The sequence below is a fragment of the Thalassophryne amazonica genome, chromosome 14, assembly GCF_902500255.1.
Source record: "Thalassophryne amazonica chromosome 14, fThaAma1.1, whole genome shotgun sequence".
Taxonomy (NCBI): domain Eukaryota; kingdom Metazoa; phylum Chordata; class Actinopteri; order Batrachoidiformes; family Batrachoididae; genus Thalassophryne; species Thalassophryne amazonica.
Genome location: NC_047116.1, coordinates 24,159,656 through 24,187,252, shown reverse-complemented (window position 1 = coordinate 24,187,252; position 27,597 = coordinate 24,159,656). Strand labels below are relative to the sequence as shown.

The 27,597-nt window shown below is 37.8% G+C and overlaps 1 protein-coding gene across 1 annotated transcript; it reads right to left on the bottom strand.

The window, feature by feature from the left end:
* Window positions 1–863: 863 nt before the first annotated feature.
* Window positions 864–25,861, bottom strand: LOC117524234 (neuronal membrane glycoprotein M6-b-like). The gene is made up of 6 exons (XM_034186009.1): window positions 25,620–25,861; window positions 20,357–20,513; window positions 15,941–16,109; window positions 11,703–11,776; window positions 11,533–11,598; window positions 864–2,056 (listed from the first exon to the last, which is right to left on the bottom strand). The coding sequence occupies exons 1-6, from the start codon at window positions 25,859–25,861 to the stop codon at window positions 1,907–1,909; spliced, it is 858 nt and encodes a 285-aa protein (XP_034041900.1). The 3' UTR covers window positions 864–1,906.
* Window positions 25,862–27,597: the final 1,736 nt, after the last annotated feature.

The following is a 27,597-nucleotide window of genomic DNA, read 5'->3' as shown; positions in this document are numbered from 1 at the left end:
TTTATTAGCAGAAATAGAATGTAGCATTCATAATCTGTTGATACTGTGGCCCAAAAGAGATAGTTATTCCGCTTTTTGTATTTTGCAGTGCAACTGGATGGTTGCTAGTGCAAGTTAAAAAGTTTGCTAATTATCATTTTTGTGAAATGGGGATTATACACATTGCTTATCACAAGAGAAGGCAATGGAACATAAATCCCCATCGCAGAAGAAGTCAAAACATGAAGGCAAGGAATATCATGACTGGGGTCAACATAATGCCATCTGCAACCTCACCACTAGGTGGCACTAAATCCAGCACACTGTAGCTTTAACTAGTTAAAGAAGTGGGGCTTTCTAGTGACTTTCCAATAAATTCAAAAGATTCAGGATAAGAGTAGCAATCAGAAGGTTTTTCCATCAATTTTTTTTTATTAATATTTCATTGAAAAATGTTTACAAATGTAACAATTCCTCAACAATTTACACAGTTCTGAACTCATGATTGGCATTGGTCCACATTTAAGCTTTTAGTCTAAAGTTATCTTTGCAATAATGTGATGTATGAGCACTTTTTTGTATACAGTACAGCACAAAGTTTTTAAGCACATTTACTGTGACTAATATTTGTGCAAAATAATGCAAAAACTGCTAACTTATGAATACATACATTATTTAGGTGATAATGTTTCTTAGGTGGTCTTCTGTCATTTCTGAGAATGGTACTATTAATCAGTTTTTTTACAATAATTTTATTATTGAGTAATCGCTGGCAGCTGTCTGTGTTGCCATGTATTGGATAGCAAACTTTAATTCATTTGGATTTTAACTTTATCATTTATGTAGTACAAGTGGGGATTTGGAGAAATCATTTTTCATAATAAAACATTTTAATTTAGAAGTTTGTTGTTGCTGACCTGCCTAACAAGAATACACAACGAACATTCCACTGTTCTCAATATCCTGAGGTGCTTCAGCCTTTGCACAGTACTGTATATTTACTCTAAAGTATACAGTGTCACATATATTTTTTAGGACTGAAATGAAAACTTTAAACTCCAGCAAATAGAAAAGTGGTCGTCTGTGGGCCCTGGTGCACACCTGAGGTAGTGTTAATGGAGGCCATGAAAATGATGATGGTTTTAAAGTGGATTTACAGTGAATATTACTCAAGAACCAGTCGTAAAACTATTGCAAAAAATTAAATTCAAAAAGTAATGCAGTTAAAGGTTCATGCTGTTAAGTTTGCATACCGGAACTTTTAAAATTGCTCCTTATAACATATGAAAGTTGTACATGTGGGGCTGAAACATGCAAAATAGAAAGTATGGTGCTTTAAATGTAAAGTGTTTCAAGCAATCTATTACACGGTATACATGTCACTGCAGTTTTCCTCACCATAAAACCAAAGCTAAACGTCCATCTCAGTCTTGATGCAATAGACACTGATGGTTCTTTATGATGTCATATAGAAATGACACAAGGTGTTAGATTGTTTGTAAGGCCTTTCATGTTGTGTGTATGTCATATGAATGTGATTTTGAAAAGAAAAAAAAAAAAACCACAAACACAATCCTGTAGACTGTAAAACAAACTGTCATCGTAATCGTATGTAAAAGTAGTGCAACGTCTCAAGCTTCACCAGCACAGACTGGCTATAAAAGGGCGAGAGGAAAAACCAAAGCACGGAGCAGAAATCAAAACTGCTTTTCTTATATCCTTCAGGAAAAAAAAAAAAATGTAGCTGACCCCACCACACATGTTGGATAGTTAGTGCAGAAAGCAACATTAGTTTGTTAGGAGTTGTGTTAGTACTGCATAGTGTCAGGGCAGCTGCCGGGTTATTGGAGCCGAGTGTGTTCTTGGTCCGAAGGGGCCACAGTGGTTGTTGGCTCGTGTCTGTGTGGGTTGATAGCGTTTAATATCCTTATGTGTAGGAATTGAGGCATTCCTTAGAGCGTGAGGTGATGTCCTGCAGCTCCCGCTCTTCCTTCATTTTGATGTCTTGGTAGGCATGCATTTGACTGGCATCCTTAAGGTAGGCCCAGTTTGCTGACAGAATCATGAGGAAGTGGATCTGGAAGAGAAGGGTGAGGTGGATGGCCGGTGAGCATGTCGAAGAAGCAAAAGCAAGCTACAGGAGTCAGAGCTACGTACATCAGACATCCCAAACATGACGTTAAGCTCATCCAAACTCAAGGGCGGCAAAAAGGCATGAACAGTTTTTTACCCTCGACCCCCTGGTATAGAGGACACGTGATTCCCCCCAGTTTGCCCATGTCCATGGATGGGACAGCTCACAAAATCATTAAAAGATTTTTGTTAATTACGAGGTTTTAGTTTTTGAACATGCCATACAGAGTGAAATTACATTGACAACGGGGTGGTCCTTAACTTACAATAACTAGCTTATATTTGAAGATGAAGAAGCACCTCATCAACAATCAACTTGTGATCAGTCATTAAAAATATACATATTTTTTCACGTGTTCTGTGGCAGCAGTCAGTTTTACCTTGCCTTGTACCACTACACTGTATAGCAATTAGCCTGTGATGGTGTTAGCATTGTAACTCAATATAAGATGAATGAAAATGGTTTTTGTCATGAGTAAAAAGTTGAACACTAAAATCACTGAAGATTAGGTCGCAGGATGAAAAAAAGTAGAGTTCTCCTTGAAATGAGCCACTGTAATAATGGGCACAAGGCACGCAGACTGAGCTAATGCTAGAATATGGTATCAAAAACAGTGATTCTTACATTTACTTTGACTTCTGTTCCATTGCACACCGTATGTACATTTATTCCTGCATTTCACATGCAACACATTCAAAAAAAAAAAGGTTGGGATTGGGCAATTTAAAGCTAGTAAATAAACAATTACATAAATGATATTATTTCAAGCAGGTGGCTGTAATCATGATTTGGTACAAAAGCAGTATCCACAAAAAGGCTGAGTCTTTGAGGAGCAAAGATGGGCAGTGGATCTCCAGTTTATCAACAAATATGTGAGCAAATTAATTAAATGTTTAAAAGCAATGGTCCTCAAAGATCAGAAGATATTTGCATATTTCTCCCTCTGCAGTGGATAATATCAAAAATTCAAGGAACCTGGAGGAATATGAGTGTGACAAGGGCAAGGGCGCAAGCTTAAGTTGAATACCCATGATCTCAAATCCCTCAGATGGCACTGTATCAAGAACAGTCATTCATCAATAGCTGATATAGTCACACGGGAAAGGAAGTCGTTTGGGAAACCTTTTTCAAGCCATACAATATGGAGTTACATACACTCACAAATGCCACTTAAAACTTTAGTTAGCAAAAAATAAATAAATAAACCTGATGTTAACCTTGTCCAGAAGTGGCATTACATGACAAAGTGGTAAATGCTTTTGCGCTCCAACTTTTTTGGAACGTGTTGTGGACCTGAAATGCAGGAACTGATTTATTTTAACAAATTAAATGAAGCTGACAAGAAAAAACAAAACATGAAATATCTTGGACTCATGCTGTCTGCAATGATGTGAAAGTCAAAGTAAATGTACTTTAAAAAAAAAATCACTTTATTTATTTATTTGCATTTTCAATACTGTCTCAACTTTTTTCTGATTTGGGATTAGTTTGACATGGATTAGAGTCTTCATCTGGACAGGACTCCAGTCCATCACGGGTTATTTCCCCAGCCAACGCCAGTACCTATTTACAGTTGGATGACACATACAATGCTTCACAACATCACGGTAATTGTGATGCAGACAGTGATGGGGGACCGAGGGTGAGAAATGTCTGATTGCTCTTATTACCAAAATAATACCAGAATCATTATTGTGCTGTGCATAATATTAGAGAAATGACATTTAAAGGTGAAAGGGTGAGTAAGAAGGGGGAGGAAGTGCCGAGCTGGCGGTTGTGCATGCAAGTGTGATGACAATAGCAGCTGTAAAAACAACGGGTTAGTGCGTGTGGAATATTATTTTGCATTTTGTGACTCTGGCAGCGTATCACATACAACTCTCTATTAATTTCAGAAACATTATCTGTAGACATAAGAAATAGACCATGTAGGGGTATATTGTAAACAAAGTTTGTTTATTTTGTATAGAAAGTAAAACCTACAGTTTTCAAAACCTTAATAGATTATTAAATATAAGAAATATGGAGTATAAGTAACTAAGACAGAATCTGGAAAATATAAGCATGCAGGCTCAGTGTTAAGAAAAAAAAAAGAAACAAATGGCTCTTTAATGGCACTTTCAGAAGGAATAAAGGAAAATATATGAAAAAAATGTCAACTTCATAGCCGAGGCTATAGCAGCATCAGCTGTCGTAAAAAAAAAAAAAACCCTCTAAAATAGGAGCATTTCTTTGTATAAAATACATGACATTAAAATGATGCTATGTGCTGTCCTAACCCTTTATAATGTGCAATTACTTGAAAGTCTATATATATTACACAAATGGTCACCATAACACAATCCATGAAAAAATTTTAGTTCATTTTCAAAATCAATCAATACTGAGTATTTTCTGGATAACACTTCATGGTTTGGTAACTTGGCAACAACTTTAAAGGCTATGCAAAGAAATACACAGACAATGTGCTCTGGTAACGCCACTATAGTGTGTCCATCTCCCAAAATCACTATATCTGGTTATCAAAACAAAGCCCGAGAACACCTTCAACATCCATCCTCAGATCTGACACACTTCCTCTTCATGGATGAATTTCAGAGACATAAACATCTGGATGGAGTTAAATGTTCCATTCAGACCCCAGTGGATTTATTTTCATTTTTATAATTGACTAACGCTTAAGATAATTTTAAAATTCTCTACAACCAATTTCCCCAAAAAGCTGTGACACTGTGAAAAATGTAAATTAAAAGCAGAATCTGATTATTTGTAAATCGTGTATAGCTTATATTTAACTGAAAATAGTGTGAAGACAATACATCAAATTTTTATTGGTTTTTGAAAAATATATATGCTTGCTATGACTTGATACCACCAACGTGTTTCAAAAAAGTTGGCACATGTCCATTTTTGGATGTGCAATTTTAAATAGGAGATATGATATGTGTCCCTTAGGTGAAATCATGGTGCACCAAATCAGCAAATAATGCAAAACTTTGGGAATAATGATCATGGTAAAGAAATTGGAAGAATTGTTTATACAGGTTCATATTCTACAGCTTTTAATATCATGAAAGAAATCAATAAATCCGCTTTAAATTCTGCACGTAAAAGACAAACTTGGAAACCACTCCTGAATATTCATGAGCTCTGAGCCCACAAATGTCAATGCATTTAAAAATACATGGGTTCGTGAAGATGTGAGTAAACCCTCAGTGTTCATGAGGTCAGTTAAAGCTGAATTCTGCAAAATAAAAGCTGTACATCAACGCTGTCTTGACACGCCGCCCACTAGTCTGATAAGTTGCATTTGTACCAACTTTAATTAAATATTGGACTTAAATGATTATGCACATCTCCGGATTCTCTCTTTACATTTTGCACAGCATCCCAGCATTTTTTTTTATTTGTATTTTTTTATTTTTTGGAAATGTTCTATACACCTGCATGTGTGACAATCTGCACATGTAACTCACATGTTGTGCCCCAATAATTTATATTTCAGCTCAGACTGCAACACCTGATGTTAAATACTGTAGGTTACAAGATTTATGTAATTTTATTACACGACAAATTCCCATTTACTTTTTTTTTTTAGATAATACAAACCTACCAAATAAACCTTACATGATCCATATTCATTACTGTAATAAATCCTACTTATTTGAAATGCATGATCCTCAGCTTTATGTATTTAGTATTAATAAAATAGAATTACTCTAAATCAATAATAATGACAGTATTTATTTCAAATACATAAAGTATATTGTTTGAATTGCATATTAATTATGTTACCTATGCCATTTATCTTGTATAGGTAACATAATTATTACACAATTCAAACAATATAGTTTATGTATTTTAAATAAACACTGTCATTATTATTGATTTAGAGTAATTATATTTTATTAATACTAAATACATAAAGCTGAGGATTATGCATTTCAAATAAATAGGATTTATTACAGTAATGAATACGGATCATGTAAGGTTTATTTGGTAGGTTTGTATTATCTAAAAAAAAAAAGTAAATGGGAATTTGTCATGCAATAAAATTACATAAATCTTAAAAGTTAGGGTTAAATATTTCTGCGAGTGTAGATAGTTGGACAAATCATGCAGTCACCTTTTTGGCCGCAGAATCAAATACATATTTTCACATTAAGGTTAAAAATAACACTGGTGTGGTTTTGTGGTTGTCGCCATAATTCTACAAGTGCCAAGTACAAACCAATCAGCTATGCACTAACCTTATTCTGAAAAAAAATTTCATCAGGTGTCCTCAGACAAGCAAATCCCTGGATGCCAACAAAATGCTACAAGAAGCATCCGATCAGCTATTTCCATTTTATGTGATTACTAGTAGAGAGATATTGAATTTCTATTCTCAGGTTTTTAGTTCATTTGTTGTCAGTGTCAACGGTCTCCACATATACTCAGTGCAATCTGAAGTATTGCACTGTGCTCTGAAAACAGTTTAAAACTTAGTGCAGCAGTCTTCTCGACTCTTAAACTTCAAAACGGCAAAGTTATAAGTGGTTGCCATCATGTAGATCAGCTGGTGGAAGAGAACAGAAAAGATGGTGAGAGACCATGCTGGCCACTTCCTTGTCACTTTAAATGAGTTAGTAAGTTTAACTATTTTGTTTTATTTGAGCAGCAATATATATTTATATATATGTACAACCCCAATTCCAATGAAGTTGGGACAATGGGTAAAATGTAAATAAAAACAGAATACAATGATTTGCAAATCCTCTTCAACCTATATTCAATTGAATACACCAAGAAGACAAGATATTTAATGTTCAAACTGATAAACTTTATTGTTTTTGTGCAAAAATTTGCTCATTTTGAAATGGATGCCTGCAACACGTTTAAAAAAGCTGGGACAGTGGTACGTTTACTACTGTGTTACATCACCTTTCCTTCTAACATTTATTTACATTTTACACAACGTCTCAACTTCATTGGATTTGGGGTTGTATACGAGGTCTGTTAGAAAAGTATCCGACCTTTTTATTTTTTTCAAAAACCTGATGGATTTGAATCACGTGTGCTTGCATGAGCCAACCTTGAACCTTCGTGCGTATGCATGGTTTTTTCACGCCTGTCGGTTGCATCATTTGCTTGTAAGCAGCCTTTGTGTGAGGATGGGTGGAATCTCTCGTCGTTTTTTTCTTTGCAAGGAAATGGCGGAACGACTGGAGCAGCGCGACTGCATCAAATTTTGCTAGAAACTGGGCCAGGTGGAAACCATTCGGATTATTCAGACGGCTTTCGGTGACGATCCTCTGGGCATCACACAGATTAAGGAGCGGTACAACCAGTTTAAAGACGTCCGCACAATGGTGGAGAGCGAGCCACGCTCCGGTCGGCCATCAACATGCTGAAACGACCAGATCATTTCCAAAGTGAACGCTGTGGTGATGCGGGACCATCGTGTGACTATCCGAGAAATTGTGGAAGAGGTGGACATCAGCACTTTCTCGGCACATTCCACTGTGAAAGAAGATTTGGCCATGAAAAGAGTGGCGGCGAAATTCATCGGCACGAAGCTGACGGCGCAGCAAAAGCGCCTCCGTGATGAAGTCTCACAGGACATGTTTTGACATGCTCACCTCGTCCACCATTCGGAAGAGTCAGACGGCTTTCGGTGGCTTTTCAGTCATGTGACTATCCGAGAAATTGTGGATAAAAATAAAAAGGTCGGATACTTTTCTAACAGACCTCGTATTATATATATACAGTGTTGCCACAGTTACTTTGAAAAAGTAATCTGATTACTGATTACTCCTTGAAAAAGTAACTTAGTTACTTTACTGATTACTCAATTGTAAAAGTAACTAAGTTAGATTACTAGTTACTTTTTTAGTTACTTTTCCCAGCTGCCGACAACAACCCTCTGCCACCTCAACATGACAATGATACCTGTTTTGCCAAAACTCACTTTATAGTCACCCTTTCTTGACTTCAATGAAAATAAATACTTGTTTTATAAAAAGTAAAATAAAGACCTCTTTCTTGACCTCATATTTAACTGTTGACAGCACTGTAACAGTAAAACTTGCAATTTTGAACCTACATTGTTTATAAATGTAACTATTAAATTCTAACATTTTTCTAACATTTAAATTCTCTCTAAACATTTTACTTGTCGAAATTATTATTATTTTAAGCAATATTAGTAGTTGTAGTAAAAAACAGCTTCAAAACTGGACCTTTAATCTAGGGGTGTTGTGGGGGAGGGGGGCACATCCTTGCCCCAGGCCCCCATTCCATCTGGATTCGCCCCTGCTTTGGCGTTTGAGCACAAAGAATGGATAACATTTATTTATGCAGAAAACAGGACCAGATTTACAGGTAAGAAAGTTTTATTGCGTTTTCACATCATGTGGTCCTCAGAAAGAGTGTTTAGGTGCATTTGAGTGGAAAATAGTGTTAGTTGTTGACGCGTCGCGGAGGATCAGCTGTTTTTAACGACCAGATACAGAGTGGCTCAGCTCAGAATTCTAAATAAAGGAGGGAAAAAAGTATAAAAAATGTCTTTGTAAAGCTCAGTGCAGGTGTGCTGATCACCGCGCTTTAAGATATGAGGACGAGTCGAGCAGCTGCAAAAAACCGCGGATGAAAAGCTCACAGCTCACTGAAATATATATATATATATATATATATATATATATATATATATATATATATATATATATATATATATATAAATAAAGGGATCTTACTGAGAAACACTTTTTTTTTTAACAAGGGTTGGCCTAAAGGTTCTGCCTCCTACAAAATTACCATATTTCCTTGAGTAGAAGTTGCGGGATTTTTTTGTTAGTTTAGTTTTTTGTTTGTTTGTTTGTTTTGTTTTTTACTAGTGTTGGAGGTCCTACAACGTATACTCCAGTCTCCAGTGCAACTTGTATACATAAATAAATAACAAATTTACACATCCATTATTAATAATAATAATAATAATAATTATGACTACTTATACAGGCCTTTCCAAGGAATCAAAATAATAAAAAATAATAATAATAATAAAGCAATAAATGATAAGATTTCAGCCACTGCAGTACATCCTGTGTTTGTCAACTCGTGTGTGGATGAGCACTGCATCATTTCCTGTCTGAACCTGCCTCAAGCGTACACACAGCTTTTGCAAAGTATCCACATAACGGTCAACGTTGACAGTGTTGCCATGTTCCAAACATTCTGTGAGAATTATGTCATCGCGCCCGTATTTGATTCGGTGCATCTGTAGCTGTTACGGGGCGCCCCCTACGGGTACGGTCATGCAGACTCGTTGAGGCTGTACTGTAGTGGCATCTACGCAGGCGTTGCCACCCACCACACTTTTTTGTTGATGAATGTCCACAGGTGCATAACGGCACACTGTTTGGAATGCATGCCCATGCCATCATTCTTTATCGACTACCGTGCACATGTGTTACACCAATGGTGATTCTGTGCATGCCTGAAATTACAGGCAAAAACCATTTGGTACAGCTATAGTCAATAAATAAGCTATTATTCTCGTACCAGTTTCACTTTGAGATTTTGCTTTTTGTTGAAATAATTACATTGGAGGCAGAACTTTTCAGTCGACCATTGTGTTGTCGTTTTTACAGTTAAATATGTTTGGGAGTTCATGGTCAAGTTCCTTAAATGTCCCACACTTATGCTTGTGGAGACCACCATGCCATAAGCAAAATTTTGTCCTGAAATGGCTCAAGTCTATATCTGGCCTCCTGTAAGATCTGTAATACAAACTCACTAAGCCAGTCTGCAATTTATGTGACATGTCCACACAGTGGGTGTCTTCACAGGTCCACTCATTTGTGATGACCTGAGACTTGGCCAATTTTGAAGCATTAAATAATGGTAGGTACTAAACAACACTTCCAATCTAGCCTCAGTATACCATGGCCTTATGGTATTATGGTATAGCTTTATGGTGGGCATTCGAGACTGGCAGCTAGACCCAGGTCAAAGGAGGACTGCATAGGGGTTAACATTTAAAACTCACTCACTCATCTTCAACCGCTTACTTAAATTAAGGGTCAGAGAGAACCCACGCAAACATGGGGAGAACACACAAAGTCCATACAGAAAGACCACAGGTGGGAATCGATCCCATAACCTTTTTGCTGTGAGGCAACAGCGCTAACCACTAAACCACCATGCTGCCCACATTTAAAACACTGATCATAAAGATTCCAAAAAGATATAACTTAGATTATCTATTGCTATGTTTTGGAGTTATGGGGTAAAACAGCAAAAAGGGTCAAATTCGGGCAGATTCTCTATCTTTATAACTTAATGTGTGCATGTCATGGTTCAGACAGAAGCTGTACAGGCCAGTTTTGGCTCCGTTCAAAACGTTGGAGCTGTGTAGACCTCTAAAACATCATCTCTGGGAGAGTGAGAGATAGAGACAACAGCTCTTTCCCACTTAAAGTTACAGGCACAGACACAGGCATGGCTGTGGGAAGAGGATTTGGGTTGACGGTGCTCTAGTGGGGTGTCCTGCTAAAGCCAACACACAATATTTAAATGGAACAAAATTTACAATGTGTCATTTAAACCCCCTACAATGTGACAGGGCAGAAACACACACATACATTATTAGCATCAACAAATAAATACATGCTTGAAAAAGGGCAAGCAGGTGTTGCACTTAACGCTACCAAATTCCATTAGAAGCTATAACATTAACATTATAGAATACTTATTCGGAATTGCTTATTATTCTCAAAAACATCATCAAGCATTAATTTCTTTTGAATAAATAACAACTAGGAAACAATTTGAAATATTTTAGTACATTTATTAATTTATTTTATTATATTTTTGTCATCTGGCAGGGGGTGCAGTGGCATCTGCTGTTCCAGCAGAGGGTGCTGCAGCACCCTCAGTTCCCCCATTTCCCACAGCTATGTAAACGGGTCATTTCTTAAAGATCTAAGTTATATTTATGGGGGTAAGAGGAACAAAAAAAATTGCTGCAATATTAAAAATGATATATATTAATATTGGTATGAGCCAGGTGTGACTCATGCTACAGTGATATATACAGACAATGTGGGAAATATATATTTGTTTGGATTGTATCACTACAGTGACTATGGAGGTATATTTTCACCTACATATTGTAAAATCTCTCCCTGTGATTTCTGGAGAAACCACAAAGCTGTTTGACCCCTTAAAGATCAGAAATGTAATTTTCATAGCCTATTTAGTTGTTTTTTAAACAGCTATCACCTAAAAAGCAGACCAGCAGATGGCAGCAAATGGAACTGAACATGAGGAAAAGCTTGTGCATAGTCTCCCTTGGAGTTAAGACGAGCAACTGACAAACGATGTGCTGATACACACCATGCAAAGATAGTCTAAAGGAACAAGCCTGGACGGAAGCTTACCAGAGCAATCACGGTGGCTCCTGCGCCAGCACACGCTACGATGTACAGATGATAAGACAGGTAGAACTGGAAGGCAATAAATCACAGTAAATATTCCTGATCAGTGTGTTGCTGGATGTTCTGTCCCTGGTCTGTGTGATGCTGCTGAGGGATAACAGGATGTGTCTTACCTCACTGGTCTTGCAAATGTCACTTAATGTGGACCCACAGGCCTTTCCGGGTACAGCGTTCCATGGGATAATTCCTGCAGCCGTAAAATTTAAATTTAGAATGAAGAAATTCATTGCATTATGATGACTGGAAGACAATTTCATGTTTACTAGAAACCATGTCTAACTCTGCTAAGCAACTAGAATACAACACACAGTGAGGACAGCAGAGAGAATCTCTGTAGCGTCAGAAATACAGCTGGGTCCATAAATATCAGGACACCAACAAACCCTTTGTTATTACAGCTGTGTATCAAAGGAAATATCCAATGCAAACTCATAAACTGTCAGCTCTAATTTGTCGGTAATTACAACCATTTGGCAGAATAGAGTAGGGAAAGTAATGCATGTCCTGAAAAATGAAAGAATTAGTCCAAAACATCACTGCAACAATTTCAACTTCACATTTGTTTCTAATGCTGCAGCTTTTAGATGGTTGATGCAGTGGTGAGAACTTTTAATTTATGCAAACATAACCTGAACCTGATCTTAAAAAAACAGATAGACAAATACATAAAACAGATGGTCCTTGGGTTGGTCCCTACCATCCAGGGTGGAAAAATGTTTAATATGGCATTTTGGTCACCTATCAATCAATCAATCAATTTTATTTATATAGCGCCAAATCACAACAAACAGTTGCCCCAAGGCGCTTTATATTGTAAGGCAAGGCCATACAATAATTACGTAAAAACCCCAACGGTCAAAACGACCCCCTGTGAGCAAGCACTTGGCGACAGTGGGAAGGAAAAACTCTCTTTTAACAGGAAGAAACCACCAGCAGAACCAGGCTCAGGGAGGGGCAGTCTTCTGCTGGGACTGGTTGGGGCTGAGGGAGAGAACCAGGAAAAAGACATGCTGTGGAGGGGAGCAGAGATCAATCACTAATGATTAAATGCAGAGTGGTGCATACAGAGCAAAAAGAGAAAGAAACACTCAGTGCATCATGGGAACCCCCCAGCAGTCTAAGTCTATAGCAGCATAACTAAGGAATGGTTCAGGGTCACCTGATCCAGCTCTAACTATAAGCTTTAGCAAAAAGGAAAGTTTTAAGCCTAATCTTAAAAGTAGAGAGGGTGTCTGTCTCCCTGATCCGAATTGGGAGCTGGTTCCACAGGAGAGGAGCCTGAAAGCTGAAGGCTCTGCCTCCCATTCTACTCTTACAAACCCTAGGAACTACAAGTAAGCCTGCAGTCTGAGAGCGAAGCGCTCTATTGGGGTGATATGGTACTATGAGGTCCCTAAGATAAGATGGGACCTGATTATTCAAAACCTTATAAGTAAGAAGAAGAATTTTAAATTCTATTCTAGAATTAACAGGAAGCCAATGAAGAGAGGCCAATATGGGTGAGATATGCTCTCTCCTTCTAGTCCCCGTTAGTACTCTAGCTGCAGCATTTTGAATTAACTGAAGGCTTTTCAGGGAACTTTTAGGACAACCTGATAATAATGAATTACAATAGTCCAGCCTAGAGGAAATAAATGCATGAATTAGTTTTTCAGCATCACTCTGAGACAAGACCTTTCTAATTTTAGAGATATTGCGTAAATGCAAAAAAAGCAGGTCCTACATATTTGTTTAATATGCGCATTGAATGACATATCCTGATCAAAAATGACTCCAAGATTTCTCACAGTATTACTAGAGGTCAGGGTAATGCCATCCAGAGTAAGGATCTGGTTAGACACCATGTTTCTAAGATTTGTGGGGCCAAGTACAATAACTTCAGTTTTATCTGAGTTTAAAAGCAGGAAATTAGAGGTCATCCATGTCTTTATGTCTGTAGGACAATCCTGCAGTTTAGCTAATTGGTGTGTGTCCTCTGGCTTCATGGATAGATAAAGCTGGGTATCATCTGCGTAACAATGAAAATTTAAGCAATGCTGTCTAATAATACTGCCTAAGGGAAGCATGTATAAAGTGAATAAAATTGGTCCTAGCACAGAACCTTGTGGAACTCCATAATTAACCTTAGTCTGTGAAGAAGATTCCCCATTTACATGAACAAATTGTAATCTATTAGATAAATATGATTCAAACCACCACAGCGCAGTGCCTTTAATACCTATGGCATGCTCTAATCTCTGTAATAAAATTAAAAAGTATCAAAAGCAGCACTGAGGTCTAACAGAACAAGCACAGAGATGAGTCCACTGTCTGAAGCCATAAGAAGATCATTTGTAACCGTCACTAATGCTGTTTCTGTACTATGATGAATTCTAAAACCTGACTGAAACTCTTCAAATAGACCATTCCTCTGCAGATGATCAGTTAGCTGTTTTACAACTACCCTTTCAAGAATTTTTGAGAGAAAAGGAAGGCTGGAGATTGGCCTATAATTAGCTAAGATAGCTGGGTCAAGTGATGGCTTTTTAAGTAATGGTTTAATTACTGCCACCTTAAAAGCCTGTGGTACATAGCCAACTAATAAAGATAGATTGATCATATTTAAGATCGATGCATTAAATAATGGTAGGGCTTCCTTGAGCAGCCTGGTAGGAATGGGGTCTAATAGACATGTTGATGGTTTGGGATGAAGTAAACTAATGAAAATAACTCAGAACAATCTGAGAGAAAGAGTCTAACCAAATACCGGCATCACTGAAAGCAGCCAAAGATAACGATACGTCTTTGGGATGGTTATGAGTATTTTTTTCTCTAATAGTTAAAATTTTATTAGCAAAGAAAGTCATGAAGTCATTACTAGTTAAAGTTAAAGGAATACTCGGCTCAATAGAGCTCTGACTCTTTGTCAGCCTGGCTACAGTGCTGAAAAGAAACTTCTTATTTTCTTCAATTAGTGATGAGTAGTAAGATGTCCTAGCTTTACAGAGGGCTTTTTTATAGAGCAACAGACTCTTTTTCCAGGCTAAGTGAAGATCTTCTAAATTAGTGAGACGCCATTTCCTCTCCAACTTACGGGTTATCTGCTTTAAGCTGCGAGTTTGTGAGTTATACCACGGAGTCAGGCACTTCTGATTTAAAGCTCTCTTTTTCAGAGGAGCTACAGCATCCAAAGTTGTCTTCAATGAGGATGTAAAACTATTGACGAGATACTCTATCTCACTTACAGAGTTTAGGTAGCTACTCTGCACTGTGTTGGTATATGGCATTAGAGAACATAAAGAAGGAATCATATCCTTAAACCTAGTTACAGTGCTTTCTGAAAGACTTCTAGTGTAATGTAGTGTAACCTATCAACAGGGACTTGAAAAAAAAAAAAACAGCAGCCATCCCAGCCAAGTAGTAGAGTCAATAAAGGATTACACAGGCCTTAAAATTTAAAAATGCTCCAATCATAGAGAATTATACCATATTATTTGTCTGATCATATGGATTCCATAAAGGTATAGTTTGGGCTATCCATGACTGACTGTTACGGAGTTATGGGGTAAAAACAGCAACATTGTTGAAAAAGGTCCATTTCAGTTTGTACAGGCTTTAAAAGTTAAACTTGATCCTATTTCGGTTAAAAGTGACGCAAGTTGAGCTAATCAGATTAATAAATGAACTGTTTTGAATATTTGGTCTCCAAAGTAATAGTCAACAAGGTCAGTGTCATACGCTACTCCGTGAAGTGATAACGGATGGTGCAAACGGCTCCTTTTTAGAACCATATTACCTTTTTAGAAGTCAACCAATAATTTGCATCACTTTTTTTTTTTTTTTTTTTACCAAAATTAGTAAAATCTATCACCCTGGAATAGCCATCATCCATATTAACTATGGCTATATACCCAGTAAATTATGGGCATACAATCTCCTCCATGTCCCATCAGGTAGATTTTGCTACCCAAGGTGGTAGTGACATGCCCACTTTCAGGGGTATGGCTCAAGGCCTAATAAAAATAATGACTTAGATTTCTAGAGCGCTTTTCAAGACACCCAAAGCGCTTTACAAGTTGCATTATTCATTCTCTCACATTGGTGATGGTAAACAGAAGCTTGGCTGTAATTCTATGCCTACGGCCCCTCCAAACACCACCTCATTCATACACAGGTGGGTTATATACAAGGTGGGTTAAGGTCTTGCCCAAGGACACAACGGCAATATACAGATTTTTGTCTGGTTGGGAGCCGGATTTGAACCGTCAACCCTTCAGCCACAAGATGGCTAGCTCACCCAACTGAGCTACTGCCACCCCAGCAATATTGCCACCTAAGAGGAGCATTAATGGACAGAGTGCCTCTTTCTTACCGTACTGACGAACATCTACACAAATGGAGTCGATGTTGGTGAGGTTGACTGTGGGAAATCTCATGGCGTCACAAGTGGACCACATGTTGTAGAACAGGAAGACCGGCACAGCAGAGAAGCCAAACACGCCAAGCCAGGCAATACCCAGAATGTATGTGAGAAACACGAACTGAACATCCACAGAGAGACAGTCAAACGTTACAACCAAAAGAAAAAAAAATCAGCATTTGAAATATGTACAGATAGGTGATAAATTAAAGGAAAAACATCAATGTCTTAGCCACACAGTGACGGGACATTATGATGTGGAGGTACTTTGCTGCCATCATTTGGGTCCACTTGTTCTCTCAGAGGAATGTGTCACTGTAAAACAACACAACCTGAAATGTGTCTATGGGAGTGGGTGCTTCCTAGCAAGAGGGGTCACCAAATTGTTTGATGAGTATCAAAATGATGTGGCTCTTACTCTACAGCCATTGTCCACCCAACTGAATAACTATGGGAGGTTTTGGACCAATGTATTCGACAACACTGTCCCTCATCAATGCCAAGGCTCAATGAAGCTGTTCTATTGGAAAACAACTCATAAGACACTTTGAGCACATAATGCACATCTGTCAGAGGGAATGCCCCAGGGTTCCATACTGGGACCATAGATGTTTGATATATGTGTAAACAATCTCTGTGACAATCAGATAAATTGCTGCCTACTATTTATACACAGAAGATAGCCATCTATTGTTCATCCCCTTCAGCAGTAAAAACTTTAAAATATCTGTATTCTAACATTGATGTTCAGACTCTCTAATTCAACTTAAGATGGTGTTAATGAAAAAAGTCCAAATTTCTGCTACTTTTAAATGGCAGAGAATGAGCATCTAATCTTCCCAAGATCTCAACTGTTCAAGGGAATGAAACTGAAATAGCCACAACTTACTGCTATTGAGGCATCATCACTGATCAGAACCTGTCATTCAGGTCAGAGATTGAAAACCATGTCTCCAAGCTGAAGGTTAACTTGTGTTTCTTTTTGAGGAACAAATCCATTTTTTCTATTCAGGCAAGGAAACTGGAAATCAGCAATTTTTTAAAAATCTCTGCTGGATTATGGTGATTTGCTCTTTATGAATGCCTCAGGACCAGTGTCCAAACAAGGTCAGACACTGTGTACCATTGTGCTTTGCATTTAATTCCTGGCTGTGGAAGCAGCATACATCACTCTACTCTGTATGCCACTGCTAAATGGCCATCTCTATATTTTCACAGGCTCTCACATTGGTTAGTTTGGAAACATAAAATTATTCTTGGCCTAGTTCATTTTTTATCTGTCTACATACATGTGTAGAAACCAAAATCAATATGGCCTTCGCTCTCATAAAATTCTACAAACACTAGTCCCAACAGTGAGAACAGAACTCCGCAAAAAAAGCTTTTAAATATGCTGCTCCTTCATCCTGGAACAACTTACAGAGGGATGGGAAATTGGCAAAGCTTATCTCTGTGAAAGAATCCAAGTCAGTTTTGAGAGAATGGCTCCCTTGGTGAATGTGACCGCTCCTAAATTTAAGACAAAATCAGTTTACAAATTGTACCAGCATTATAACTGTTTTTGTTTTTGACCTTGTGTTCCAAATAAATGCTTTAGATGGTGGAGATACGACCCAATTCCAATTGAAGTCGGGGACGTTGTGTAAAATGTAAATAAAAACAGAATACAATGATTTGCAAATCCCCTTCAACCTATATTCAATTGAATACGCCACAAAGACAAGATATTTATGTCAACTGATAAACTTGATTGTTTTTTGTGCAATATTTGCTCATTTTGGAAATGTATGCCTGCAACACGTTTCAAAAAAGTTGGGACCAGTGGTGTGTTTCCCACTGTGTTACATCACCTTTCCTTCTAACAACACTCAATAAGCGTTTGGGAACTGAGGACACTAATTGTGAGTGTCGTGATTGGGTATAAAGAAGCATCCCCAAGAGTCTCAGCCATTCACAAGCAAAGATGGGGCGAGGATCACCACTTTGTGAACAATTGCATGAAAAAATAGTCCAACAGTTTAAGAACAATGTTTCTCAATGTTCAATTGCAAGGAATTTAGGGATTCCATCATCTACAGTCCATAATATAATCAGAAAATTCAGAGAACCTGGAGAACGTTCTACAGCAGCAAGGCCGCAAACCAACACTGAATGCCCGTGACCTTTGATCCCTCAGGTGGCACTGCATTAAAAAGCGACATCATTGCGTAAAGGATCTTACAGCGTGCCTCAGGACACTTCAGAAACCACTATCAGTTAACACCGTTCATCGCTACATCAACAAGTGCAAGTTTAAAACTCTACCATGCAAAGCAAAAGCCATACATCAACAACATCCAGAACGCTGCCGCCTTCTCTGGGCCAAAGCTCATTTGAAATGGACAGATGCAAAGTAGAAAAGTGTGCTGTGGTCTGATGAGTCCACATTTCAAATTGTTTTTGGAAATCATGGACGTCGTGTGTGGTGCATTATGAAGCGCAAAATATGACAACGGAGACCCTGGACTGTTGTACATCAGGCAAGAATGGGAAAGAATTCCACCTACAAAGCTTCAGCAATTAGTGTCATCAGTTCCCAAACGCTTATTGGTGTTGTTAGAAGGAAAGGTGATGTAACACAGGTGATAAACATACCACTGTCCCAGCTTTTTTTGAAACATGTTGCAGGCATCCATTTCAAAATGAGGAACATTACATATCTTGTCTTGGTGGTGTATTCAACTGAAGATAGGTTGAAGAGGATTTGCAAATCATTGTATTCTGTTTTCATTTACATTTTACACAACGTTCCAACTTCATTGGAATTAGGGGTTGTAGAAGTGAGATATTTTCTGGTGAGGAAACAGATCTCCATGCCTCAATGTACATGAGCAGATCATTACCTCGAGCAGCACCTATCACAGCTCTGAGGTGAAGCAGTTGAGTGCTTGCTTCTGCAACACCTCCTCCTGCATCTCCTTCCACCTAATCTCCTGCATGTACAATCAGTAACAGATAGACTCGATGTTGCTCATCGACTATTCTACTACAGTGCATTCCAAAAGTATTCACACTGCTTTACTTTTCCACTTTTTTCATTACAGCCTTATTCCAAAATGGATGAAATTCATTGTTTCCTCCAAAATTCTACACACAATACCCCATAATGACAATGTGAAATTTTTTTTTTTTTTAGATTTTTGCAAATTTCTTAAAAACAGAAAAACTAAGAAATCACATGTACATCAGTACTGACAGCCTTTGCCATAAAGCGCAAAATTGAGCTCAGGTGCATCCTGTTTCCATTGATCATCCTTGAGATGTTTTAAAGCTTACCTGAAGTCCACCTGGGGTAAATTTAGTTGATTGGACATGATTTTGGAAAGACACATCTGTCTACATATATGGTCCCACAGCTGGCAATACATGTCAGAGCACAAACCAAGCATGAAGTCAAAGGAATTGTCTGTAGACCTCCGAGACAGGATTGTCTCTAGGCAGAAATTTGGGGAAGGACACAGAAAAAGGTGCTGCTCTGAAGGTCTCAATGAACACAGTGGCCTCCATCATTCATAAATGGAAGAAGTCCGGATCCACTAGGGCTCTTCCTGGAGCTGGCCGCCTAAACTGAGTGACTGGGGGTGAAAGGACTTAGTCAGGGAGGTGACCCATCCAACCTGATGGAGCTTGAGAGGTGCTGCAAAGAGGAATGGGCAAAACTGCCCAAAGATAGATACCCAAAGATAAAGGCTGTAATTGCTGCAAAAGGTGCAAAACTGAAGTATTAAGCAAAGGGTGTGAATACTTACGTACATGTGATTTCTTAGTTTCTTATTTTTAATAAATTTGCCAAAAAAAAAAAAAAAATCATGTTGTCATTATGGGGTGTTGTGAGTAGAATTTTGAGGGGGAAAATTAATTTACTCCATTTTGGAATAAGGGTGTAACATAACAAAATGTGGAAAAAGTGAAACACTTTTTGGATGCACTGTACATTTTGGTGCTCCCTGCCAAGAAAACTAACATAAATTATTCTACATTATTTAAGTTTTAAAGTGTATTTAAATACTGCAGTGCAGAAACTAAACTAACTTTAGACTTTACATAGCCCAGGGTTGTGTTCATCTATGATGCAGTCCCTTTCTGTTGACTCATGATAGCAATCTGCCACCCTGTGCCTGTCCACACCTCATTTTGGGACCAACATGCCCACGAGCATACATATGAGGGAATGTTAATTAAACAATGTAATTGATGGGTATCAAAAGACATTTGGAAAATAGCAACGACACTTGCACCAGGTGTAAAATTGGCCCTTTAATGTTGGATTTTCCATTCATTTGTCACCCGTCTGTATGTCTCAACACAACATGGTGGCCGCTAACATACCATTCCACTGATGCAGCGTCCACAGATGGTTGTCTTGAACTCACTGTGCAGCTCCTTCACTGCACTGGTTGTGTAGAAGCCCTCGGCCAACAGAATGATCCCGTACAGGAAGAAAAACGAAGCGATTCCATAGATGGCGTACTGCATCAGCTGTATGCTGTTAAACAGCAACATCACATAGGATAGTTAAAAAAATTAAAAAAAATCCAAAACAAATCACCAATTAACACAATGCATCCCAACCGCTAAACCACAACCCAACACAGGGTCACCGCGAGTTTTCTTTACTGATGGTAAGTACATAAATATAAAATTAACTGTTGAATTGAATGCATGCTTTTGTTTACTTCAGCTCAATTCATCTTGCGATCGTCAGCACTTCAGCTCTGAGGATTTCATTTCTGTGCCATAATATTTCACTTTGATACACTCGAGTGCCAGAACAGATTCAGATGTAGCACATCATCGTTATTCTCTGCCGCCAGCAGAGTGTGCATGGGATAAATGGAGTCAGTGGGTTTGCAAAATTTAATAAAACTCTAAAAACTGCAGCATTTTCAGCGCTGAAATCTTGGATTCCAGTTCTACACTTAATTTGAGAAGTGTTTTTTTTTAAGTTGGTACACATTTAAAGCATATTGTTTCACGTAAAAATGGAACAAGTGAAAATTCATCAAATGTATGTTGAAATAATATGGAGTTAAAATTGTCTCATTAATATTTGTAAATGCACGCAGGGTGATCTACAAATAATCATTGATTTGCAAATGTGTTCAGATATCCACAAATGCAAATTTCATATTTGTAACTTGTAAATTGGTCTTTGAAAATAATGTTGTATTTGCAAATAAAACTTAATTTGTAAAAAAAAAAAAAAAAAATTATTTGTAAAACTGGAAATTGTATTTGTGAATTGAGTTTCAGCATTTGTGGATCACCAATTACACGCATTCATCGCTTTCCTCTGCGACGTCATTTTGAGACATTCTTTTCGCGAACACAGATCCACAAACAAATGCCGACTGATTACAAATACACACGCACATTGGATATCCACTAGATGGCAGTGTGGTTCCATTCATTGATGTGGCAAGCTGAAACTATATGCTCCCGGATGACTCTAATCGTGATCGTTACTGCGTATTTAAAATGCTTATCGCAAAGCGTCTTTTTTTACGACATAATGCAAGTTTTATAAGTCCGCGGACACTGATCTGTGTGTTATAGATACAAATCAGTTTCCTCGGATCCGCGGAGCCTGGCTGTTGCGACAGTTGTCGTAAAGCGGGACTGGTTGGTTGCTGCGGTGACGCTGTGTGGCTCCTGTGCGAAGCTTAGCTAAATGTAGCAACTTTTAGAACTTTCAAGTTTTTAAAAGAAGAATTTTGCAGCATGTCTGTGTCACGGAGCACGCACAGGCGCAATGCTGTTTAATACGCTTATTTGAACCATTGCGTTAAAGAGTACAACACTAACACCCCGCCCCCTTTCCCATGATGAAATCCACGGACACATAATTTTAAAAAATAATTCATCTTGCCACATCAATGAATGGAACCACACTGCCATCTAGTGGATATCCAGTGTGCGTGTGTATTTGTGAATCAGTCGGCATTTGTTTGTGGATCTGCGTTCGCGAAAAGAATGTCTCAAAATGACGTCGCAGAGGAAAGCGATGAATGCGTGTAATTGGTGATCCACAAATGCTGAAACTCAATTCACAAATACAATTTCCAGTTTTACAAAAGTAATTTTTTTTTTTTACAAATTAAGTTTTATATTTGCAAATACATTATTTGCAAAGACCAATTTACAAGTTACAAATATGAAATTTGCATTTGTGGATATCTGAACACATTTGCAAATCAATGATTATTTGTAGATCACCCTGTGTGCATTTACAAATATTAATGAGACAATTTTAACTCCATAAAATAATGTCTTGAAATTAGCTGAGAAAAGCTTAATTTTATTAATATTAAGAAGTGTTACATCTTTAACAAGAAGAACGTTAAAAATCGAGGCAAAAAAGCTTGTGTCAGATACAGATACATTTTTTTAGATAATAATAAAAAAAAACACGTCATTGCATCTTACTGAAAAACTAAAAAGCAACTGTGGCTTTTATTCAGTGTATATTCACGTGGTGCCAATCAATGAGTGCACTTGATTTCAGAGGAGAAGGTTATTGGTTCAAGGCCATATCTGCCCTTTATAAATGTACTGCGAGTTGTTTGTCAGCATGGCACACAGAGTGAAATGTGCCCAATCAATACCAGGAGTGAAAAAGGGAGAACCTGAAAGATCTTATTTCATTAAGAGTAGATTTAGATGTTTTAACTAGAGCCCGACCGATATCGGCCGGCCGATATTATCGGCCGATATAAGCCCTTTTCAAAGTACTCACTATTGGCCGAAATTTTGCAGACAGAACGCCAATAATTTCTCATAAACAGAACAGTAACTGAAATAATGTTTGTGTTGGCAATGTAAAATGTCCTTGCACCGTTTGTCCAGTAGATGGAGCTCTGACTCCATTCAACCATAGTTCACCATTACACTGCACTGATTGGCTGACAAAAGCATACAAGTAAGTTTATAAGGATGTTGTTTGTAATAACTTTGCGATTACATTCACCCCACATTTCTCCCGTTTCAATTCAACTCAGTTTAACTCAGTTTATGTAGTAATGTGTCAAATGTGCTTCATTGCGTCGGTCACACTTTTTATTAAGCCCACGTTGTGTAGACCTTATTTCTAGCATGAAAAACCTTTGTTTACTGCTAAGAGGTTGAAACATTCAGATTCACTGGTCGTCCGGAAGGGTTCTGGGAATTACTACCATTCACCATTAACCCTCTGGGGCCGACACCGTCGTATACGACGGCCGGGACCAAGCTTTACTAAACTGTAAATAACTTTTTAATGATATGAGATAGAAACTTACTCTTTTTTTTGCTGAAAAGTTAACTCCGCAGACCTTCGATCCACCATCAGCCATCTTGGTACTCCTCATAGAAGATGTGTGATGATGTGCGCAATGTGAGTGTCCAATCAGAATTGGTTCTCCGTCATATGGTTTTCCAAAATCCAATCGTACAGCAGATTTACCTCACGTGATATGGCAAAGATCATTTTCAGGAGTGATATCTTACTAGTTGGGCCGTTTGAATAGCCCCCTAACTGAACTTGAAAATTCTTCTCTGTTATAAAGTTAATCAATATGAGGACAAAGCTTCAGCTTTTAGCTCATACCTTTTTTGTTAAGGGTCCAAAAAAAGAACATTTTATTCATTAAAAAAAAATAAAATAATAATAATATCGGCTGATTTATTGGCTATGGCAAATCAGCCGATGTATTGATTATCTGCATTTTTTTTCATCCAAATATCGTTATCGGCATCAGCCTCAAAAAATCCATATCGGTCGGGCTCTAGTTTTAACTAGAAATTAGGCAAATATACTCTGATATTTTGCATTTTTGCAGTGCAGGTCCCTGGTAGCCACTCCAGGCCACTGTTGCTTGTTAAACAAGACTTGACAAACAACTTTGTAAGCCTGTTTGTATCTCTAAAAAATTTATTTTCACATGCAATAAAACAAGCTTTTTGCATCTTTATGTTTTGGTAAACTGAAAATGGAGCAAAACTATTCACAGTTAGAACAAAAACACAGAACACAGGTTGACAGTGGTTTTAAAATAACATTTTTATTCTAAAACTGGAACTACAACATGTAAGTTATTGTGACTTAAGTTAAATAAGTTCAAAACACACACACAAAAAAAATTAAGGTAACAATTTGCATTGGAAATTTCTGACTAGAGTGGACAAAGACATTAGAATAACAAATTAAATAAGTTGGCTACCTAATAACATCAAAACCTTTTAATTAAGTTGGTTCAACTCACAGAAGATTTGCTAAACTTGAGCTAGTCTCACTATAAAAGTGTCCCAGTGTCACCGACCGAATGCCCCCCCCCCTAAAATTCGGTCAATCAAACAACTTTATTAATCCCACAAGGGGCAATTAAATTTGAGCAGCCTGTAAAAAAAACAAAAAAAAAAAAAACACAACAACATAACATAAGAATAAAACTAACAAAATTAGACTTAAGAAGGAGTTAAAATGAGTAGCCAGAATAAATAATATTAAAAACACGCCAGACCTAGGGAGCATTTAAAAGTTGAATCGCCGAAGGGATAAACAACTTTAAAAAATGTCATTTCGGAGCATCAGTAGCAATTCACTATCGCCTCGTTTGCTTAACACAGCCTCGTTTCTGCTTAAAACTGACTTTAGAATGATTTAAGAGGTTTTACTTTGTCAGCTGATGGTTAATAATCACATTAATACATTTGATCTTTGGGTGTAGAGAGTCAGTCTCAGAGGTGCTGCTGTGGCCCGAAATGATGCATGCGCAGTGACGGCAGGGCGCACCAATTTTTAGAGGGGACCGTTCAGTCGGCGACACCGGCATTTAGACGAGTTGGAAATTCTTTAAAAAGAGCCATGCAAATTTTTTTTTTTTTCCAAGTTGAGCAGTGTATTTTTTTTTTTTTTTTTAAATGGAGAGGAACTCAATATTTCAGACCTAAATACATATGTAATACTTTTTCGGAAAATTTGCGGACCCACTCACTCACCGATTCCATTAATCCCATGCTTGGAGTCATGAGCCAACCCTTTGCATGTTTTAGTTTTTAGTCCAACATACCACTTTGGAAAAGCCACTAAAAATGTCAGGTGAAATAAGAGCATGACAGGGGTGGAAAACGGCTGTCTGTAATTATTTATTCCTTTTTTATTTTAAATCCTATAAACATGAGCAAGGTGGGAGGATTAACCGCTAACAGATGACTGTGACTGAGATAAAAGTGTCTCGCTCTCTTAAGTGAAGAAAGAACGGGTGATGCATGTCTGCTGAACTCATCTGCTTAAAGGCAGACGTCTTAAATGCAACCCTCCAAAAACTACATCTGTGTCTTATCGTTGGGCTCTTATTGACTGGACTCATGGTTGCAGCCTAAAAAGGCCCATATTAGGCCTGTTCTCTGGGATAAGGTAAACTTGGTGGACATTATCCTCTAAAAATAGTCCACATGAAGTAAACCTCATTAAAAGTGCTGTCTGTTTTATGTTGAGGCCTGTCATGGGTTCTCTGCAACGGTTGCGTAAGAACACATTTTTGAGTGCACATGATGTTTGACTGGAGTACATGTGCCAGCAGGAATACATTCCTAGTTGTCTTATGTCACTCACATGTCAGTCAGCATCGCATGGTCACTGGCGACTTTGGAAAAGTGGGCTTCCAGGATGGACACTGTGCCAGTGAGGGCGACGTGGCCACACCCACAGAACAAGGCGACTCCAGAGAAACACAGGATCGTAGCCACCAGTGACGCATACGGCACCCCGCCTAAACATTTGATGCAGCACTCAAAGCAACCTGCAGAAGAAGTACAAGAAAAAAAAAAAAAAATAGTGTTCACAACTGACGTCATGAAATCTGGCTTTGGTGAACATACCAAACCTATTAATAACCCATCGTCTACTTACAGAACACAACTCTTAGAATGTGAACTGGACTTACATCAAACATTCATTTATGACTAATAAAGGACTTATGATCAAATGTTGGCTGTATTCCAAAACATTTACTGGCAGCATTTACAGATTTTTGACAGCCATTAAATCCGGTTGTGTTATAAAAAAATGGAGCTATTTTCCAATAAGGATACAATCAACAATTTCTCTGAAGATGAAGAGTTGAGGGTCAAAATATGTTGTTTTTTTAGTTTTCAGGGCATCAACAAAGACAAAGGCCAATATGTTGAAAAGTCTCCAATTTCTCAATGGCAAAGACTCATTCAAAATTCTGGAATCCAAAGTTGAACCCATTGAGAATATGACTGATTACAAACCTGCATCCAGGTTGCCTTTTAACGACTAAATCATTACTGATTTAAGCAACGTTTATCTCTGTTTGGTTCCCTACTTTCTCATAGGTCCACTGGCCAGGTTCCACCAACCTTGACATGTGCATGACCGTCAACCCCAGAGTTACCCTTAAATGGCTGGTTTTGGCTAATATCATGGTTATTGAGGTCAAAGGTCTTTTTTTTTAACACTCCAGTGTTGATCAAACTTGCCACACATACGAGTAGGAGTTTTCTGGAATTGTGCAAGCGATATCAAATTTAATAAAGACCAATATTTGGGGTAGAGGTCAAAATGTAGTTTTTTTTTTTTCATTCCAAATTCCACCAAATTTGGTGCAGATGTGGAGGTAGGTCCCAGAATAGCCCAACAAGCTCAAATTTGCTGAAGGTCAGTCACTGAGACCAAGGCCATGTCTGCCTGTTTGTTGGTCATTTTGTGATTTCTACCAATCTTGGTATGTCCGTGAAGGCTGACCCTGAAATTGCCTTTAAAAAGAATTTATGCCAAAGTTGAAGGTCATGCAATTTGATTTTCGACTTGATTTGGACACACTTAGGTGGATTCCAGAATTGCCCTGCCATGGTCAGCCAGAGGTCAATCATTTGAGCGAAGGCCCAGATCACTGGGGTCAAATGTCAGACTGCCGTAGCCCTTACTGTCCTCATGCCCATAGTCCCTTACTGTCCTCACTATTACATCGTCTTTATGAAATATAAAATACAGAAAGACACCAGTAAGACACTACACATGCTCAAAAATTAGGGTTGCTTATCAAAGATAAAATAAAATTTTGAGTATGTTTAATTATTGTGTTTAAAAGTAGAACAATTTATGAAGATCTCTACAGAGATTTCTTAGACATTCCACATGTAATCCTTTTTATTTAACTTTACAGGTCATTCCATAAGAAATCAACCTATTTCAAAATATCTCCCTCATTCATGGTCTTCGATTTATTTCATTTTCACAAATTTGTAGATTATGAAAAAAAAATCCAAAATATTAGCTTCATACTCCAAGTAGTTTTCCTTCCAAAAGGGTCCAAAAAGGGGCGTAGCACTTTTACTTATTTTCTGACATGGACGCCTGTTATCTTGCCAACTTTGAAGGGTCATACGTACAGTATCTGGAAAAGCACAGATAAGGCCTTGATTACTTTTTTCTCTGGCACAATAAATAGTACATTTCAATAGAAAGGAATGTTGGTTTGAAAATTATTTTTGGCCCAAGAGACTTATTTCTACATTAAAATGATGTCATCACAGGATACTTTCCAAGCCATTTTCATTTTGTTTCA